The 21,059-nt window shown below is 34.8% G+C and overlaps 1 protein-coding gene across 1 annotated transcript; it reads left to right on the top strand.

Moving 5' to 3' along the window:
• Window positions 1–1,049: 1,049 nt before the first annotated feature.
• Window positions 1,050–18,026, top strand: LOC138328352 (uncharacterized). Its single transcript, XM_069275127.1, has 16 exons — window positions 1,050–1,290; window positions 1,857–2,062; window positions 2,329–2,490; window positions 2,870–2,957; window positions 3,780–3,897; window positions 4,508–4,640; window positions 5,368–5,514; window positions 5,987–6,184; window positions 6,679–6,810; window positions 7,650–7,856; window positions 8,236–8,397; window positions 8,737–8,948; window positions 9,202–9,328; window positions 10,002–10,157; window positions 10,720–10,902; window positions 13,096–18,026. The coding sequence occupies exons 2-16, from the start codon at window positions 1,888–1,890 to the stop codon at window positions 13,401–13,403; spliced, it is 2,508 nt and encodes an 835-aa protein (XP_069131228.1). The 5' UTR covers window positions 1,050–1,290; window positions 1,857–1,887; the 3' UTR covers window positions 13,404–18,026.
• The last annotated feature ends 3,033 nt before the right edge of the window (window positions 18,027–21,059 follow it).

The raw sequence follows: 21,059 nt of genomic DNA, 5'->3' as shown, positions 1-21,059 counted from the left end.
CCAAAACCAAAGCAAAAATTCAGTTAAAGTGTATATTTTGTGGCATTTCTAATGACAAACCCCAATTTAGTTCATTTTAACAAAGTCACGTATCTGTTCTTTACCAAAATATGATGGTTGACTGTTAACAATTTTTTCATTGTGTTGATGCAAAAATATCATGTTTAAGTGAATACACTTAAAAGTATGTTAGCCAAGGGAAAATATCTATAAACTAGAGATGCTGCTTGTCAACAAAGACAAAAAAGGAGTTTTCAATCTATATGTACATGTATATGTTTCTGATTATAGTAAACCAGCTACTACTCTTGAAGACAGGTAGAGCAGTAAAAATTAAAGTTACATCAACTGAATTAAATTTGGTCAGAAACATCTTTTGGAAATGTGTTTGTATATATTTTGGCTCTTACTCCGGGGGGGGGGATCCCCCTCCCCGGAGCAGGAGAAGCGGGGCCCAATAAGGGAAATAGAGGAAAAATTCCTTCAAAATCCTACTTGTCATTAAGTTTCGAAAGAATTTCAACCATATTTGGTCTAAAATATCTTTATGGGAAGGGGAACAGATTTTGTATAAATCATGGCTCTTGATATATGATACCCCTGGAACAGGAGGCGTGGGGTAGAAGTTGAGGAATTTGTTTGAAAAATCTAGTAGTCATAAACGCATCAATAAATTTTTGCCACATTTTATCAAGGTCGTATATGAGAGAGGGGGAGGTCACTCTTAGCGCGTCTTGCGTGGTGTTTAGTAGCGTAAAGAGACAGTCACGAATCCTTCTCACTCATAAATCCTTGATTTTATCAAACGTTCTTTTGGACAGAGTCACTAATAAATTGGAAAAGATTTTGTGTAACAGTTTATTAGTGACTCTGTCCAACACCATTGTTTCGTTTTCTATTATCACAAACCATTGCCTATATTATTTTTTTTTTTGCCTAATAACTCTAGTCCAACACCATTGTTTCGTTTTCTATATCACATTTTTGTTTTCCCTCCCTCCTGTTATAATTTGTTGAAATAATTTTCAGATGGCCATTAAGGCTAATGGACCTCTTGTTTCGAAAAGGCAATATTTTATAAATCCAGTCCAGACGCTATCGATCCCTTAGGCCTACTTTACATGTGGTAACGTACCTGGCAGATATTAGTACAACGTACATTCGGATGACCTCGGAATTTTACATTAAATTGCGTGCTTCCGGTGTTTAGCAACAATGTAAACACGCTCCTCGAAGGGAAGAAAATGTATTGTTTTATGAATGGAACATGTTTAAACTCACAAAATATATGTAAGTGAATATTTAATCTTCTGTACTTGTTTTTGTTTTGTCTTTAAATCAAAAGACGTTCTTCTAGTTGTTGAATATGATGTGTTTTCGCGGATTCGGTATCTCGCTGCATAAAGCCTTTTGCAGAATCCACGAGAATTGTAAATTGAATAGCACGGTTGAATGGATGCTAAAACACTTGTTTAATGTACTGTTCTGTGTCTTCACGCATAGATATTGTTTCTGGCATAATGAATTGTATAAAGATAAAGAAGACATTTTCTTGGAATGAAAAATGTGGGTTAAAACTGAAAATCAAGGGGAGATAATCACATATTGGCAGATAATAAATTGAGATAATTGAGATAATAAATAAAATATTGAGATACTGTAATTATGCCTATAAGTTAAAAATAAACTAGGCTTAAATATTAAATTTTTCAGAAAGATTTTGGGCTATATTATATACATCCTCACAATTTGATCACCAATATTATCATCAATAGTAGGAAAATTTATGTGAATAAAGTATTTGTTTTTAAAATACAAATTACATCTCTGATATCTGTCTTTGTTTTCTTTTCCAGATTTTGTTGGTAGGTGAACTGACACATCAAAATGGCGGACTTGTTCCGCTACACTGGAGACATAGTGTTTGATGGTCATGCACCATTTCCTGGTCAAATTACAGATGTCCAGCTCAAACAATTTTCTGAAACCAGTAACTTTCTACAATGCATGAAACCTCTAACTCCACGCTTTCCCTATTTCTTTGGCCAAATCCGTGCTCTATGTAAGTATAACACTGTATTATTCTAGATCATCGCTCTGTAATAACACACTGTATATATTTTATATCCTAAAATGTGGCTTGTGTGGAAATCAAGATGGAAAGTAGAGTTACCATGGAAATAAGATGCAACTAATATGTCTTCATAAAAACATTATCAAAGGTCAATAAAACGATAACAAAAGCTTTTATTTGTTTACTTTCTACCTTTGGAAAGATCATTCCTAAGGACAGAAAATTTTAGAATGAATAATCTTCGTGATTTATAGCATCAAAGAGCAAAATAACCATAGGGATCGCTGGGCCCAACATCGCTGAGGATGCCCACCCTGGAAGATGGAACAGGACTGTTGGATACAATAGTTATAATGGCAAATGTTATACTTGTCATAGTGATGTAGCTAATAGTGAAGGAGAAAAGTTCAGAATAGGTAGGTTATATAAAGTTAACTGTTCAACTTGTGTCTAAACCAAATATCACAGGGGCCAGATTATAAATGGCCAGTAAAGCCAGGTTAAAAATTAAGAAGGAAATTGTCATGCAATTGTGTCTGGGTAAACAGGCATCCGTATGAAAGTATAGAGAAGGACTGGTTTTGACTGTTTTACACTAATAGGCCTACTGTATTAAATTTAACAAAATTGTTAAGAGTCTCAAAGTTAAAGAAATGGCAATGAGCTTTGAATAATTTGAGTGTTCCTGTTGAATATTGAGGCTGAATATTTTGCTGAAAGTTTGTTAGTTTAGTTCAATAAGTTTGCTATGTAAAGAAATGTTAGTCCCTGTATATATATTACCACTGCTTACAGGTGATACCTTTGGAGTGATGATCACATACTTTGGTGAGACCATGTCTACTGTAATGTTTCTGAAGAATGGACAACCAGTAGCCACAAGGTAAACCTTCAAGTTGTTTAAGTTAGGCTATATCGGTAAAATTTGTTCTCATGCACCGCTAATATAGGACTGTCTCTCAGTTCAAGGAAAATGTATATGTATCTCACATGGAATGAGGGAAGACATTTGACATTCAATATGATACTTTTTACAAATATGTAATATGGCTTCATTTTATGTTACTGGTATGTTACTATATGATAATGTCCTCAATTTTGCAGCTCTTCATCCTTTTGATTTGATTGGATGGGGCTGCTGGGAGTTAGAAGGATCAAACTTGATTGAACAGAGAAAATGTTTCTAAAGAACATACATTTTATCATTTTAATCTAAGTTTAGGAGAAAAGTAATCATACATGGGTCTGACACAATACATGTGTAGATAGTGATATGTTAACCCTTTTGTAAGATTTTTGGGTGGTCAGTATTTGGCGAGCCTTGTGCTAGTTAAAATCATTCACAAGGGTTAAATTATCATGGTCTGTCTCGGTGATAAATCTACGTTTTGAAAACTATGGGACACTATTGGTTGATTTGTTCAAAACAATGGGTCCCTCTATGTAAAATTTAAATAATTCTGAAATTTCTATGGGACATTTCTGAATTTTTTGAGTCTATGGCCCTTGCACATAGATTTATCACTGCTGTCTAAGGAACAGACACATAAAGACTTTTCTATTGAATGTACTTTGTTGTTTTACACAAGAAACCTACCAAAAACAAAAAAACAAAAATTATGGCAAGTTTGTCTGTAACACAGGTCAAACCATATTTTCAGATGTCGCTATGAAACTGTACCTTTGGTTGATTGAATAATTTCAGGTACCATTATGAAACAAACCATGAGGACTATCTTCCGACAATTACACTTGAGAATGGTCCTATAGATATGGGCATTATGTGGCCCGAGGCTGCTATAGGGGTTCCCAAGTATGACGATGTGAGTAGACATTAAGCATGGCTAACCAAACAGCTTACTTTGTAAATGTATACAGTAGTAAATGTGCAATGTATATAGAATCTTAAATATTTGTTTCCATTGGATTTATGAACCTATGGCACTATGTCCTATATGGAATGAAGTATTGATTGCGCATGCACCAAAAGCAAAATGAATTATTTAATTTATTTTTGGTGTTAATTAGACATATATATACACCATTAAACACCAATTATTGTTAAATTGAAATATATCGTTTATGCTCTGTTGGCGGTGGAGCATCTTTAAATGTTGTGAATTTTTTTAAAAACTTGAAAAGTCTAGATAATCTTTGACTTTATATTCATTAAAGTGCATGGTTTTAATTACATATACATGTATGTAATAAAGATTTAAGTTTTATCATTTTTAGGATTTTATGAGCTTTTTCTTAAAGTTTTCATTTTTTACACTCCGAAGCTGATTCTAATTTCATATGTGCTGAATATTGTGAAAATAAAGGCTTCTCTATGTGTCATATTTGTTTATTCTATTATGAAAGCTATTGTAATCTTTGTTTAAATAGATATTCTCATACTGTAAAATTACTATTGTTTCTCTTTTTTGACAGAGAAACATGACTCAATGGTTGTACCCAAACACCATTAAGTATGACCTTGAAAAAGAGATATTTACATACACTGATGCTACTGGGCAGCAAAACAACACTGTTCCCATACAAAGTCCACAGCCATTAGATAAAAGTAAGATATTAGCAGTGTTCAAAATTAACGCCTATTTGTCTGCCCGCTATCGCCAACTTAAGTTTAAACGTATTTTATTGCAAAAACAATTACAGGATTGGCCACAAGTTATCACAACTGATAAAAGCCCTCTCCCAACCAGCAACTTTATAGTTGGGCAGACAATTTTTTTCATGTATAGCTGATCCTTTGACCTGCAACTTTTCGGTCCAGATATGTTAACAAAAAAAAACAGCAGTAGAATTGTAGAATGGTTAACAATCAAACTGTACAAAACTAATTTTGGCAATATTCTGGTTTCCAGTCAAATTTGTTGAGAGTGTGCGATACTAACCTGGATATGCAGATATATTTTGTTAGTAAAACTTTTACTTTGCTAGTAATTATATACCAACAACAAGGTAAACTACAAGGATGAATTGTAACTTATTTTAACTATGTAGCAAAATCTGCAAGATCTCTGTGCATATGACCTGCGCTTCAAATTTTGCTAATATTGTTAAAAGACACGATCTACAGCGGTTATGCAAGAAAAAGACCCATCTATTCTGTGAACAGACAGTACGATTATCTCGTATTTTTGTACCGCCGCCATGTTAGATTTGGGTAACTGCAGTTACCCTTATCTGGCCCTTCCCCCCTGTGATTATTTAAATAAAAAATCACATAGAATGGTATTTGAATGCATGCAATGATTGATTTTTTCATCCATTCATGTTTTTTTTAGATTTTCAGCATTTTGAGATAATTGTACAGGATGTGGATAGCCCTGGTGTTAGCCCAGCCATAGGTGTTGCTACCTGTAGTCCTATGTCACCGATTCCTACTTGTGAGTTCCTCAGGGACTACTTCAGGTGGATGGCAGATGGAAAAGGTAATGTCTGAGACTTGTAGTCATTACATTACATTAATAAACTCGATCCACTGTCCCAAACCTAAAATGTTTTGTTTTAAATATCAAAAGATGGTGAAATAAATGCAGTATAAATGAATTATTGAATAAATGAATGTGCTATCAACTGATACTGTGTAAGATTGACATGTGTCATATTGATGCAGTATAATTTATATAAACATTTTTAAACAAATAAGAGGATTCTGTCTGAAGTAAATAATTTACTTGTGTACTCCGGTATGTACACAAGTACTTAATATACTTTTAAATCCACTTTGATCTGAGTAGATTAAAACATAGGCTAGTTCTGTTAAGATATTCTTTTTAGGGAGGGGATAAAAAAGCCATATTTAATATGATTTTCATGTAGTGACCTTTATCCAGTTTTGATATCATCATAGCTTTATTTGCATTAAAGTATAAAGACTGTAATACATTTGTGCCTGTACAGTGACTAGTGTTGAACCTGGTACAGTGGTGGGAATTGGTGTATACTACAATCCTGATGAGAGTAACAAACCTGATTTTGATCACAAGTCACAACAACTAGTCATGGTCTTCCTTACGTTTGACAAAGAGGTGTCACTGGCCCGTCACATGATCCAGCCAGAAGGTGGCTTCTTTCCTCTTGTGGTACTAAGAAGTGAATGTAAGTTAAATGTACATCGTTTATAATTATCAGTTATTATACACCCCCCCCCCCCAATATAAAGTTAAGAGGGGGGATATACTGGAAGCAGGTTGTTCATCACTTATTTTGTGCAACAGAGGATATTAGCCGTCTACTCTGACGACAGTTCTAATTTGATTTCATTTTATACTGCAAATATATCAAATGAAGCATCGCAAAGTGACTTAAATTTGTGGTTGGTATGAAATCATATCATGGATAGAATGGATAGAAAAAATTGCAACAACAGTAGGTTATGTGTTGGAACTTGAAACTATAGAAATGGTATTTTACTCTCACAAAAAAGGTAAGATGATTTAAACCATGACATTATTCTTTTCCATCCATGTGTTTTTATGTAATAACCTTTTTTGTAATTCTTCTTTGACATACATGTACAGAATAGTTCCCGATCCTACATGGCTGATTACAGTACCAATGTACCAGTATGTATCTATTTTTCTATTTGACAGGTGCCAAAGTGAAGATTGATACACAGTCATACCGGACAATACCCATCACAGAGTATCATAGCTACAATGAACTGTTTTGGAAATCTTATGAGGAGACTCAGAATCAGATAATGGAAGACACACTCAAAAGAGGTATTTCTGAGCAATCATTCATTGCACCATACAATGTTTAACAATTGTGGTTCATGAATCTCATTAATTATCCTTGTGGTCACTGTGGTCATTGTTGATCATTGATGTCTGTGTTGGTCACTGATGTCAGTGTAAGGCACTGTGGTCAGTTTTGGTCACTATGGTGAGTGTTGGTCACTGCGGTCAGTGGTGACAGTGATTGTAAGGATCAGTCCCAAGTATCTTTAACTCTTGATCTGTCATGGGTTCAAATGATATGTACTGGGTTTTTGTCCAAGAAATCATTTCATGAATGTGGGTGTAGGGAAATCTCTGAATGTATGTAATAATGAAAGTAAACTCTTAGGTATATATGAGTAAGGGTGTGTGTACATGAGGGGGTGTAAAAGTATAAATTTGAATGTTATGTAAAATTGTTACAATTAAATGAAATACTTTTTTTTTAAACTATTATGGTGAATTGTTCTCTATCTTTGTCATTGTCTGTAAAATTGAAAATGATTTCAAATAAAAATAAAATAAAAACAATTACAAAAAAAATAAAAAATAATTCAAAATTTTTTAGCAATTAAATGTTTCTTGTATTTATAAAAAACAATATGGATGTGCTAGAGTATACTTAAAAGGATAGATGCAGCATATTTTAAGTGACTTTAAGTATTAAGCAATATGTTAAAATTGTATTTTGATAGCAACACATTTGTAGTTTGATGTGGTTTAGTGTGATATCATTCAATACCAAAACTGGAAATCTCAGGGAAGAAATTCACGCTTGTTTTTCTCTAACGATATATTCACGCTTGTAATTCTCTAATGATATATTCACAATATGTTTACAGTATTGCGACCATTTGTGTTCAGAAAGTCGGATGTGTTAGACATTGACATCCCAGTGTATGATATACACAGAGTACAGCCTCCAGATATGAGTAAGCAGCACTGCACCATCCGTCTGCCAGCAGGACAAATGGGTATACATGTGGTACAGTTGCTTAAGCCAATGACAGAGGAGGAGAACCACTACTATATGGAAATCAAGACTCTAAGTAAGTATACACATACTTGAGACCAACTTGATTTGTGCTCTTCCAAGGAGAGAAGTCTTCTCAGAATACCTTCCAGCTCGTAGGTAGAAGCTTGAGCTTCCAGAAGCAGAATTAAGTGGTTGGATGTTATATTTTAGAAGCACTTCTAGAAGAGGACAAATCGAGTTAGGCTCAGGTATTTTATAAGTGTATATCCTTGCTCACCTGACAGAGCAATGTAAGATTTTATTTGTCCATATTGTGGTATTGCTCAAATCTGATAAATGAAAAAGAAAAAAAAAGAATGACTGAATTAGGTAGGGCCCCTGGATCGGAAATTGCTTTACAGGGAGTTTAGGGGATACTGTTTATCATAATTATAGATTTTCATTTTTTTCAGATGAAGATTCAGTAGTTACTATTGGTTTGGCAACAGATCAGTTTGCACTAAACAAACACCTAGGGAAGGTACCAAACTCTACAGGCTGGTCCTCACGTGGTGGTCGTATGTACTACAATGGTAACTCACAAGGCTACACAATGGGGGAGCGGTACGAAGAAGGTCAGTTAATATTAAGTTGGAATCCAATCTCAGAATCAAACGAATAAAATTTATCAAATGAAACGTTTCTGTAATATACACAAAATGTACCTCCAAAGTTAAAGTAGAATCCTTAATAAATCTCAAAAACTTTTGTTGAGCTAAACTGTACATTGTTTATTGATTGCATTACAAATACATTGTAAATCTGTAATAAATTACAGACACACTGTACATTCAAAAGCATGAACTTTGGGTATAAAACGAGATAAGTCACCATGTGAAATGTTTACGTTATTGTACTATACCTTGTAGGTACAATGTATGTAAACTCATTTAAGAGTATAATTTTCCATGAAGGTGATACAGTTGAGGTGGAGTTGAGTAACATTGGACACAAATGGCCGGTAGCAATGTTTCGTAAGAACACTAAGGCTATTGGGACTCGGCACTACACCGTTTTAGACCCTGCCCAGATGCTGCCCACGGTATCTCTGTGTGGTAATGGCTATGAGGTAGAGGTGCGTGTGTTCTGGCAGACTAAGATCTTCAAGACTACGTGTATAGCAGTGGTAAGTTTGCTCTCTACTCTTCAGGACTGTCTTTTCATCTGCTTTGTCTAATTACTAGGTATCCGCAATTTTCCCCTTCCTAATTTGATCCAAATCCATCAGCAATAACAAGTACGTATAATGGAAAACCATTTAATACTATGTTACAAGTACAATTTTAGGTATAAAACCATATGGCTAAACACATGCTTGGGTTTATATGTGGTTATTAAGAAGCACATGGTTTTAGATAGTTTCATAATTTAATTTTCAGAACCAGATAAAGAATTGGGTACTTCCTACTGGATCTGAGGTAGACGAAGACAACAATATCGCCATGGTACCAGACCATATGGAGTCCATCATGTTACAGTCACCGCATCCCTTCAAGCCAGAAGAAGGTACAACCTGCTGCTATATAGATACATCAGTCTAAAATATCAAAGTGTGTAGTTTAAAATGTTTATGTTTTGAAGTATAACAATCTGACCTTATATCCCAACATTGTTGTCTAAAGGAGATCTGACATTGTCGGGCCCTGAATATTCAATGAGGTTATAATTGGAAATGTCAGCTTCAGTACGTCATAAACATAGTAAAGAGTTCTACTAAGATTCTCAAAGAAGTAATGTGACCCTTTATGTATGTAGCAGAGTATAAGACTAGATATAACTGTCCCTATTTCTATATAGCTGTCTCTGTATGAATATAAAATAGGAGTTGGACAGGATGATACATGTAGGACAGGATGGAGCAGGACATGCAATGAAATGTGGTGGATCAACAATTTGGTTTGTTTAGTTTTACGTCCAATTAACAGCCATGGAGGGCCATGTAAGGACGTGCCAGGTTTGATGGTGGATGAAAACATTAGTACCCAGAGAAAACCACTGACTAGCAGTCAGTACTTGGCAACTGCCCCACATGGGATTCAAACTCACTACCATATGGGTGGAGGGTTTGTGGTAATATGTTGGGACATCTTAACCATTCTGCCACCACAGCCCCTTGGACCAACAAGATAAAATTAATATTTGTTTGTATATATAAAACTCTACCATACTTTTGTTTCAGCTTATGACTTCTTTGAGATAGAGCTTATAGATGACTTTGATGCTGAAAACATTCCAGCTGGGATAGCTGTAATCACCCCATGTTTTCAGGATTTTGAGATAACAACCTCCTCTGTCTACAGACAAGATGTTGTCCAATTCCTGGCTCAGCAAGAAGGTAGGTGTATTGACACTTCTTTAAGTTGATACCTAGGTATTCTTAAATTAATGCTATAATTATACCTATAGATGTAATTATACAATGCTTATTTCTTATGTGTTTATCGGTCTGCAAAAAAAAAAAAAAAAATTAAATGTTAAAACTCGTAACTTTTATACATTTACAATGTAGGTCAGTATATTTAATTTCAACCATTATTCATATACCTGCTAATATCTTATAAAGTCCATGCTAGATAAAGGATTATTTGTAAAACCAAATTAATTCCATGGCAACTTTATTTGTAGCGATTTAATTTCTGGGTTTAGACTCATGTTATTCTACTACTGTGTGCTTGAAACATTTTTGCAGTGATCAATCCTGGTGATTTTTAATTACATGTACTCACAAAATACACAAAATTCAATACCACATGAAAATAAGTTGGTTAACAGTGTTATATATATAGGTAGAGTATAGGCCATATTGAGAGTATGCTCAGTACTTTACCTGAAATAACTTGTTAGCTTTATATTACATATGGTTACTAGATTGTGAACCATATATGTTTCTGTTGAAGCCTTGGAAGCTGTATCTAAGGGACAAAAGATTGGATGGGGAATGATTATCCCAGAATCGGAGCTAGACAAGGAGGATAAACTGGTGGTCCTGTACCTTTGTATAGACAGGAGCATCGCCATAACCCGGGTCATGTACCTCCCCCAGGGAGGGTTCTACCCCTTCATTATACTGCCTCGCTCAGGTAAGGTACTATACAGACCCCATCACCCGGGTCATGTACCTCCCCAGGGAGGATTCTACCCCTTCATTATACTGCCTCACTCAGGTAAGGTTCTATACAGACCCCATCACCCAGATCATGTGCCTCCTCTAGGCAGGCTTCTACCCCTTCATTACACTGCTTCACTCAGGTAAGGTACTATACAGACCCCATCACCCAGATCATGTACCTCCCCAGGGAGGGTTCTACTCCTTCATTACACTGCCTCACTCAGGTAAGGTACTATACAGACCCCATCACCCGGGACATGTACCTCCCGTGGGAGGGTTCTACTCCTTCATTACACTGCCTCACTCAGGTAAGGTACTATACAGACTCATCACCCAGATCATGTACCTCCCCAGGGAGGGTTCTACTCCTTCATTACACTGACTCACTCAGGTAAGCTACTATACAGACCCCATCACCCGGGTCATGTACCTCCTCTAGGGAGGCTTCTACCCCTTCATTACACTGCCTCACTCAGGTAAGGCTACCCCTTCATTACACTGCCTCACTCAAGTAAGGCTACCCCTTCTTTACACTGCCTCACTCAGGTAAGGTACTATACAGACCCCATCACCTGGGTCAGGTACCTCCCCAGAGAGGGTTCTACCCCTTCATTACACTGCCTCACTCAGGTAAGGTACTATACAGACCCCATCACTCGGGTCATGTACCTCCTCTAGGGATGGTTCTACCCCTTCATTACACTGCCTCACTCAGGTAAGGTACTATACAGACCCCATAACCCGTGTCATGTAACTCCCCAGGGAGGGTTCTACCCCTTCATTACACTGCCTCACTCAGGTTAGGTACTATACAGACCCCATCACCCGGGTCATGTACCTCCTCTAGGGAGGGTTATACCCTTTCATTACACTGCCTCACTCAGGTAAGGTACTATACAGACCCCATCACCCGGGTTATGTACCTCCCCAGTGAGGGTTATACCCCTTCATTATACTGCCACGCTCAGGTAAGGTACTATACAGACCCCATCACCCGGGTTATGTACCTCCCCAGTGAGGGTTATACCCCTTCATTATACTACCTCGCTCAGGTAAGGTACTATACAGACCCCATCACCCAGATCATGTACCTCCCCCAGGGAGTGTTCTACCCCTTCATTACACTGCCTCACTCAGGTAAGGTACTATACAGACCCCATCACCCAGATCATGTACCTCCCCCAGGGAGTTTTATACCCCTTTATTACACTGCCTCACTCAGGTAAGGTACTATACAGACCCCATCACCGGGGTCATGTTCCTCCCCAGGGAGGGTTCTACTCCTTCATTACACTGCCTCTCTCAGTTAAGGTACTATACAGACCCCATCACCCAGATCATGTACCTCCTCAGGGAGGGTTCTACTCCTTCATTACACTGCCTCACTCAGGTAAGGTACTATACAGACCCCATCACCTGGGTCATGTACCTCCCCAGGGAGAGTTCTACCCCTTCATTACACTGCCTCACTCAGGTAAGGTACTATACAGACCCCATCACCCAGATCATGTACCTCCCCAGGGAGGATTCTACCCCTTCATTACACTGCCTCACTTAGGTACCGTATTTCACCACAAATAAGACCCCTCCCGCAAATAAGACCCCCCACCTATTTTGACACATTTTCAGACTTAGGGGGGATGTCTGCAAATAAGACCCCCCACCTATTTTTCAGTTTACAGACCACATCACCCAGATCATGTACCTCCCCAGGGAGGGTTCTACCCCTTCATTACACTGCCTCACTCAGGTAAGGTTCTATACAGACCCCATCACCCGGTTCATGTACCTCCTCTAAGGAGGCTTCTACCCCTTCATTACACTGCCTCACTCAGGTAAGGTACTATACAGACCCCATCACCCAGATCATGTACCTCCCCAGGGAGGGTTCTACCCCTTTATTATACTGCCTCACTCAGGTAAGGTACTATACAGACCTCATCACCTGGGTCATGTACCTCCCCAGGGAGTGTTCTTCCCCTTCATATTGTGACCCTATTACCCAGAGAGGTTTCTACGTATTTTTCGCATTGCCTTGAAATCAATTGTCCGATAACTAAATAGGAAAATTTATTCAATGTGAGTCATTAAAATCTTTAACCTCTTTCTACCATCATGTATCACTCATATCATGGGCCTCATATAATTTCTTTTGTATTTCCAGTAAACAGAGTAAAACTGACGCACACAATACATATTGCGGAACACCCAATTACTTCAAAAATACAGCAACAACTTATCCACCAAGCTCAGGAAGTTATTGCCAAAGAGAAAGAGGAACTAGCTAATGGCAGGGACCCACTGGATCTAGAAATAGACAAATCAAAACTGTTCATTGTGTGGGATGACACCAAATCAGAAACTAATTCCAAAATTGAAACTGCCAGATTTGCAAAAGTTGCCATGGCAGCATCAGCGATAGAGAGAAAACGGGTAGAGATAAAAGAGTCAAAAACGTGTGTAATATTATGATAGTTAATCATTAATAAGTTTTATTTGAAATGTGTGAATACGCTAGCCATAATAATTCTTGGTTTGTCAAAATTTTAAAATGCTAGAATTTTGGTTGAGAATAAGTTGTTGGATGGATGGATGGATGGATGGATGGAGGGAGAGAGATAGAGGAATGAATATTAGGATAATATAATTTTTCTAATGTTTTCAAAAACTTACTATAGTTTCACTTAAAAAATCACCATGGATAAGAATCAGATGCCTGTTTACAAATTCCATATGAATTCTGTTCTTTCAAATGATTTTCAACTTTACAGAGACAACATACTGGTTGGAGTAAAATATGTATCAATACATTAGTTTTCTAATAGAGTTGATAAAAAGAGGCTATGAATCAGATTTCCGTCTTTTTGCATTCAGTTTATGTAAGAATTTATGAATACAATGTCAGGTGCACTGTATTTAGAAGTCACTAAGAATGTTTGGTCATGTAACTAATTTGCCATTATCATTTTTTATAAAAATGAAAATGTTTAGCAGAATTTAAAAACGGGTGAATGAATACCTCCTTTGATAAATCATTCCTTTCATCAAGGATAGCTATCAATTGTTTGAGATTGTTTGATTTTATGTACTGTACTTTAAAAAAAAGTTTCATTACCACACAATAATTGTGTATTTCATTGTGATGATTGTACATAGACTTTTATTTTTCATATTTTTAAACACATATAATCATAACAATTACAAAATAAAAACATTTGATATTAAATGTATGATAGGGCTTTAATTTTTAGAGAAGAAAATATTTTTGGTTTTACCTTTTACTCTACTTTCATGCGCTTCATCAAAGTAAGAATTCTCCCGATCAGGTTACAGAATAAATCAATGGTATTTTGTGTCCATATTAGAGTTATTGTAATATGAAAGGTATATATATTATACATAAATATAATATTATGATATTGATGATTACCATTGGTATATATATAGATCAGATTCTCTTCTTGCCTTTATATATCTTACCACTCGACGCAAATGTAGTTTACTTAATTCATTAATGTTATTACTATTTTCTTAATTCCTATTCTAAAACATGTATGTGTAGTACATGTATTGAATGATTGCAAACACTAAATTCAAAATTGCACTGCAGATTTATTTAACTCGTGTCAAATTTATTTTCTGATATTGAACTTGCTCAAGCATATCGGTAGAATGGAGATTTTGAAAGTGCTCTCAAACAATGGCTACAACATGTGTCTGTATGCATGGACATATTATGCCTGAATGATATTGAAGGTAAATGTTTTATTTGGACTACCTTTGGTTAATGCATAGGTTGTGGCTGTTTTGGCCCCCAAATCTGTAAAATTTTAAAATCTGTTATTTAGTAGTATTGTTAAATTTCAAGTATATTGAGTACATCTCTGATTTAACAGGTATGGTCAGTGGGTATGGTGGTTATGTGTCATTGCAGTTTGTTCAAGATTGTGTCCCTTTTTTTTTTTTTTTTTTTTTTACAAAACTATCAAAAAATAGACTAAAAATGACAAATTTGTTGAATTCATTCACTCAAGTTATATGAATAATTTGCATGGTTACTATAATGGTAACTGAAAATACAAAATTAGAAAACTTCAATTACAATTGAATCAGGTATTTCAAATACAAAAGTTTTAGTTTAAAAAAATCAATGGATTTGGGGGTCAAAATGGACCCATAAACCACAGGGACATGGGACAAATGTCCAATTAACGGTCAATATATGTATTATAGGATATATTGATTGACCATTGGTTGGAAATTCCTACCAAGTCCCTATGGCCCAAACAATACAGACATGTATATAGTAGTCCCTTATATACAAATTGTATTCTTATCAATCAAAGTGTTTAAATATTGCCCTGACAATCACGAGTTACTTTCATGAACTATTGGTTCATTGGATTGTTTTGAATGTGTATAAAATCTGTGGTATTATATAATTTACTTCTATTTATAAATGTAATTTATTTACAAATTTTAAGTGCCATTATATGTTGATACCATGTGTCCTAGATAGGTCAGCTCACCGTTAGTTTTTATTTTTGGTGTCTTAAGTTATGTACATATCCATGTCGTTATATGCTTAAAAAAATACATGTCCATGATCAAGTGGGTCAAGAGGATATGGATATGCAATTGTTTGTTACAAATTGTTATTGTTTAAAGCATAAAACTATGTTTCCAACTAGTGCTTTACGATGTGATAGTGTTTGCATTGTTGTTATGTAGTTTGTACCTGTTGCATGTATGGTGATACATATATGTATTGTATATCTTTTAGTAAGTTTTAAATTTTAAAAGCTATCTACATGAATTTTACAAAATGTTGCATTCATAAATGATTTGTAGATATTTGACGTATCTGTTCTTCCCTTAATGTTATGTTCATAGTCTATAAACATGTCTATAGTAGCAGTTCGTACCTGTATATGGATATCGTCAAATTCGTCCATGCAAGTTCAGTCACTCAGCATTCAGGCCTAATAATGATTATAAGTTTGCATAAAATTAATAAAATCCTAAATCACAGTAAATGCTATTCAAGGTTAAACATTCTTGCTCCAATATTTTTCTTCTTTTCACAAATTATCAATATAATCTACAATGTATATGATACCTTGGCCATTTTTCTAGCTATGGAGTTAGAATTATCGTATTCTGGAAATGAGAATGTTACCTGGGTAATTATGAATATTTTATATGGTATATGTACAATTTTGAAAAAATCTTAAAGTAAAGCAATCATTTATAAGTACAGCAATGATATATAGTGTTCAAAAGGTGTATATGTGATACTTTTATTATTGTTTTTTTTACAGATTTATTTCCTTTACATGTGTATACTATATATCTGTGTGACAGATTGAATTATTGAGATTTTCCTGATGCATGTGCATTATGCAATTCTTTTTTAATAAGAAAATATTGTATCTTTACATACTGATAATCTGGTGCTGATTGTACTTAAATGATTAAATGATAAATCAGCTCTTAATGTACAATGTACTTGTTAGATCTCTTACATATTGTAATACAATAGAAGAGGTCCAAGTGTATGTAATATATATCTAATATTGTCAAACATTTACTGTCAGAAAAGAGACATTTTAACATATATTTCATCTTCTAAAGTTTTAAGCATGACATTTTCTGTCAGTAGAATCATTTAAACACATGATGCATGGGTATTAGTGTTTATTGAGTTGTTTATGAACAGCATGGGTGAGTTAAAGATTTAAAAGCGGAGGAAAGCCAGAGTAACCAGAGAAAAACTTACTGGCGTCCTGTTGATACCTGGCAACTGCCTTATGAGAGTTTTGAACTTGCAACTGAAAAGTGTGTAGGACTAGTGATCATATATGATGGAGCATCCTAACCATTTTTTTATGTCACTGAAAATATAAAAAAAAAATATTTGCTAAGACAAAATCTAACTGGCAGATGAGATTGTACTAATTTGATACCATAACGTTACTGTACAGTATACTTTTTGATCAATAGTAAGAGTTTAAAGTACTGTAAATATACTAATTTTAGCAGAAATGCGAAAAAAATGTTAATTATGAATATTTAGTGTGGATATGAATTAGCACAACTCAAAGGTTCAATACCGTAAATAATGTTTTTCAGTATTTCATAATGAATTAGCTCTTCAAAGACGGCATGAACAATGCTAAAATAAGACTACCGCTAAAACAAGTTTGTTTACAACATCACATATCGCTCATTATTTCATGATACATGGTTCATGGTCATTTGGTAATATTCGAAATGGCATTCAGGATCAGTAACTTATCGGATGTAAAGTGTAGTGTTAGTAATAGAACATTTAGTTTCTACTTTAAAAATAACAATCAGTTTAATTGATTGCTGGGTACAATAGTCGATGCTACATGTATATGTCCGTAGATAAGTGGGACTTACAAGTGTATTTACATATTTGGTGCTTCGTTTTGTGGGTCCAAGATGTATGTGGTATGAACCAAATATTATTGTCTTTCATATTTTAATTCAAGATGTACTGAACATGCTGTAATTCTGTACCATATACACCCAACCTCTCATAAATAGCTTGCTATTACAGGCGAGTCCACACATAATCCTCTTTACATGGCTAATGAGGATTACATGGCCATGTAGGGGGCTGTATGTATATATGTGTGTAATCAACTGTGGTAACAAAGCTGTATGAAAGGGGAGATAGTCATAAACCTTTACAGTTATAACCTAACCTTCACATACCTGGTATTACCTTGGTAGTGGAGAAGAGAAAAAAAATGCAACTTGGAAAATTATATATCAATATAACATTACACTATTGTCTGCCATATTTTATGTAATATTTCGGAACAATGAACACAGAAGTCATGTTCATCACACAAAAAAATCAGAATCGTGTATGTTCAAACAGAATTAAAACAAATGAGTGAAAAAGAGGACATTTATTCTGTGATATAAAAAGAAATTAACCAGCTTCAAAAACATATATATTGACTTTATAAAGTGTGGAAGGTTTGATCTGTATACGTTTATAGTGATGTGTTGAAGAACTAATAAATTCATTTTGATTAAAAATTGAGTGTTTGTTATTTTACGTCCCTTAAGTCTTGTAGTACTGGTAATATAATGTGTACATGCATTTTGATATTCAGATGATTAATTATATGCAGCAATATGTAAATATATGCATGCAACTTTTCAAACATACATTATGTAAAGATTGATTTATTCATCAGCTAGTAAATAAAGACCTAGACCTTTCACTAGATGACTGCTTTTGACCTTGACCTCTTACTCAGTGACCTGACCTTTTATACTGTCATTTGATATCAAAGTTTGAACCATTCTGTCTCACAATGATATATCCAGTAAAAAGACATTCTTCATATTTTAGAAAGTTACAAACATAACACCGTATTTGACCCAATAAGTGCCCAGGTGGTTTAAAAAATTGAAAAAAATGAAAAGGTGCTAATAAGATGAAGTTATAAAATTGCAAATCTATACAGTTTTGTGTAGTTTTGGTCGTTATTTATGCTTGGGTAATTGACATTGAGGCCTCAAAAAGTATGAGGAGTGCTTATTGGGTCAAATACAGTATTATGAATTTATATTAGTAATGCTTTGATTTTCCACTATTCTCATTGGCCGATACATGGTCACGTGATGTTCAATATATAGCATATTGACTCTGTGTTTCCATTTTTAGAAACACTGAGTCAATATTCCTTAGTTGCATCCTTCAAGGTGGCGTTCATTGGTTTTCTTGTAATTAATATATGCATTAGAGATTGTTTTTGACATATTTGTTAAAGAAACGACATACCTATTATAAAAATTAAGGACCTTAAATTTGTTTCAGTCCATATGGTGTTATATGGCCCTTGTAGAATTTAAAATAATGACCTCAGGCTACGCCCTTGGTCATTATTTATTCTACGCGGGCGATATAACACCATATGGACCTCAGCAAAGGTTCGTAATTGATATATATGTATAACATGTGATCTAAGATAATTAATCAAATTATACATTAACTTTCATAATACACATGTGATTTAAAATAATTAATCAAATTAGACCTAATGCATTACTTTTTAATTAACATTCATAAAATAATTTTCATAAATCATGACCCCAAGTTCAAATTGGGAGTAAAACATAATGACTCAGTTTTAATAGAAAATATTTATTGAATATGAACACCAACAAAGATATCAGTAATGAACATAGTTGATTGTAACATTATTTTCAAAAACAGTATCTTTTGCATATAAACTCTTAAAGGCCCATTACCTTTCCGTAGCAAAATATAAAGGTTTCTTAAAAAACCATTAATAACATCAGAAAATGCGTACTGATGACCTAAAATAAGGTTACAACACCAAACATATGCAAGATTTCCTGCGTAATATATGAAAACAATGGAGAGTCAATTCGCTGTTTTGCCGTCTAGCGCAGTGATAGTCAACTACCACCCGGTATTTAGGACGACGGCGGGAAACATAATACGACCCGCGTTATGAAAATAAACATTTTATTTATTTTAACCAAATCGTTCAGAAGGTGATGATAAATATAGTATTAACGGTAAGTTAATAATTTTTGCGGCTCTACAAAATTATCGATCTTGTTTTACATTCCCATTTAAAAAATTTAAAGCTGTTTCGGAACGGTAGTGGGCCTTTAATTATAATAAGAAGAAATGCCTAAAATTTTACATTCACTCATCAATTTTCCCAAAAAATCAACAAATCAAATATACATCATTTCTCTCTATATATACACTGTCATGTACTAATATGTGCAATTAAAGTATACATGTATGTAAGTTCAATAAGGTCTGTTATAAGTTTTGAAGCATGCTGAGGTATGAATAAATTCTCTTTGTAAATATAATCCGGATAATTATCATATTACAAGGCAAAATGTTACGCTCCATACGAGATCAAATCAATAATGTCTATGAAGATGTTTCTCCTTCATCAATATCACTGTTGTTTTGGAAAAAAATTGATTACGTCTATTTTCAGCCCCTTTGTCAAGTTTTCTTCTTCTTTGACTTCTCAATGCATTCTCTGAATTCCTTTACTTGGGTCTGACATTTTGTCCAGTCCTTATTATCAAACATACACTCCTAAAATGAGAAATCAAATAAACATTGAAACAAAAAATAATTTATTTCGCAGACAAAAATGTTAGTGAACTAGAACTATAATTTATAGTACATGTATGTATATATGAATTAAAGAAAACCATCTGTTGGCAATGCCACTCGCCTAAACCACTCAATGGAAGTGAACAAAATTATACTCTACAAACGACATACAATGTATGGCCAGCGCAGTCCTCTGACTTTAATACTAGAAGTTAAGGTAATATTTAACTGATTGGGTTGCATAATACAAATATTTTAGGGGTAATTAGTATACATTCATACAATTTCAGGGATATAATTGACAAACTTTAATGGCATGGTATGCTTAACAGCCTTAACACTTTTCACTGGTTGCATTACTGCTGTCACTGTTGTATGGTGAAATTGCCAATGTGGCACAGTGACAGTATGACATTGCCAAAATTAGTCACCATACTGTGCATTAGTGATTATAAATGTACGTTAACCAATATTAAACTACATTGTACATGTACATGATGTATTAGGCCACTCATGATTATCCTCGATATTCCAGGGGTTACTATCACTGACATTATATATCAATCACACCTGGACTATCTCAGAGTAAAACTGGAGGCAGTTCAAGGAAAAAAACTGAAAAGCCACAGGCATGAAGAGACTTCCTGGTATCTTGACTCAATTCTTTTCATGTGCATCAAAGAGTCTTCTGAACTGCCTTCAGTTTTACTATCATATATGGTCCAGGGGTGGATATAGCTCGAGATACTCTGGCCCTGACACCAGACTTACACGATGTAGACATTTTGACAGATAGATGTCTGGTGTAGGGCCAGAGCGCAGTGCTATATCAAACGGTGTAACTCGCGACACCATTTGGTATCGGGCCAGGTCATCTCCAAATTCAGACTAACCTCCAAGAAGTCTTGGTCTTTTCAACAAGACTGGCCCTACACCAGACATCTACTTCAGTATCTGTCATAGTTTCT

The sequence above is a fragment of the Argopecten irradians genome, chromosome 1 (assembly GCF_041381155.1).
Source record: "Argopecten irradians isolate NY chromosome 1, Ai_NY, whole genome shotgun sequence".
NCBI classification, from domain to species: Eukaryota; Metazoa; Mollusca; class Bivalvia; order Pectinida; family Pectinidae; genus Argopecten; species Argopecten irradians.
The sequence above is the reverse complement of the archived record's forward strand: the minus strand, read 5'-3'. Positions and strand labels throughout refer to the sequence as shown.

Bases quoted from the DNA above. Each gene is read 5' to 3' on its own strand.
- LOC138328352 (XM_069275127.1), top strand. From the start codon at position 1,888: ATGGCGGACTTGTTCCGCTACACTGGAGACATAGTGTTTGATGGTCAT. The intron at 2,491-2,869 runs GTAGGTTATATA...CACTGCTTACAG, and splicing joins AGGAGAAAAGTTCAGAATAG to GTGATACCTTTGGAGTGATG. The intron at 8,949-9,201 runs GTAAGTTTGCTC...TTTAATTTTCAG, and splicing joins AGACTACGTGTATAGCAGTG to AACCAGATAAAGAATTGGGT.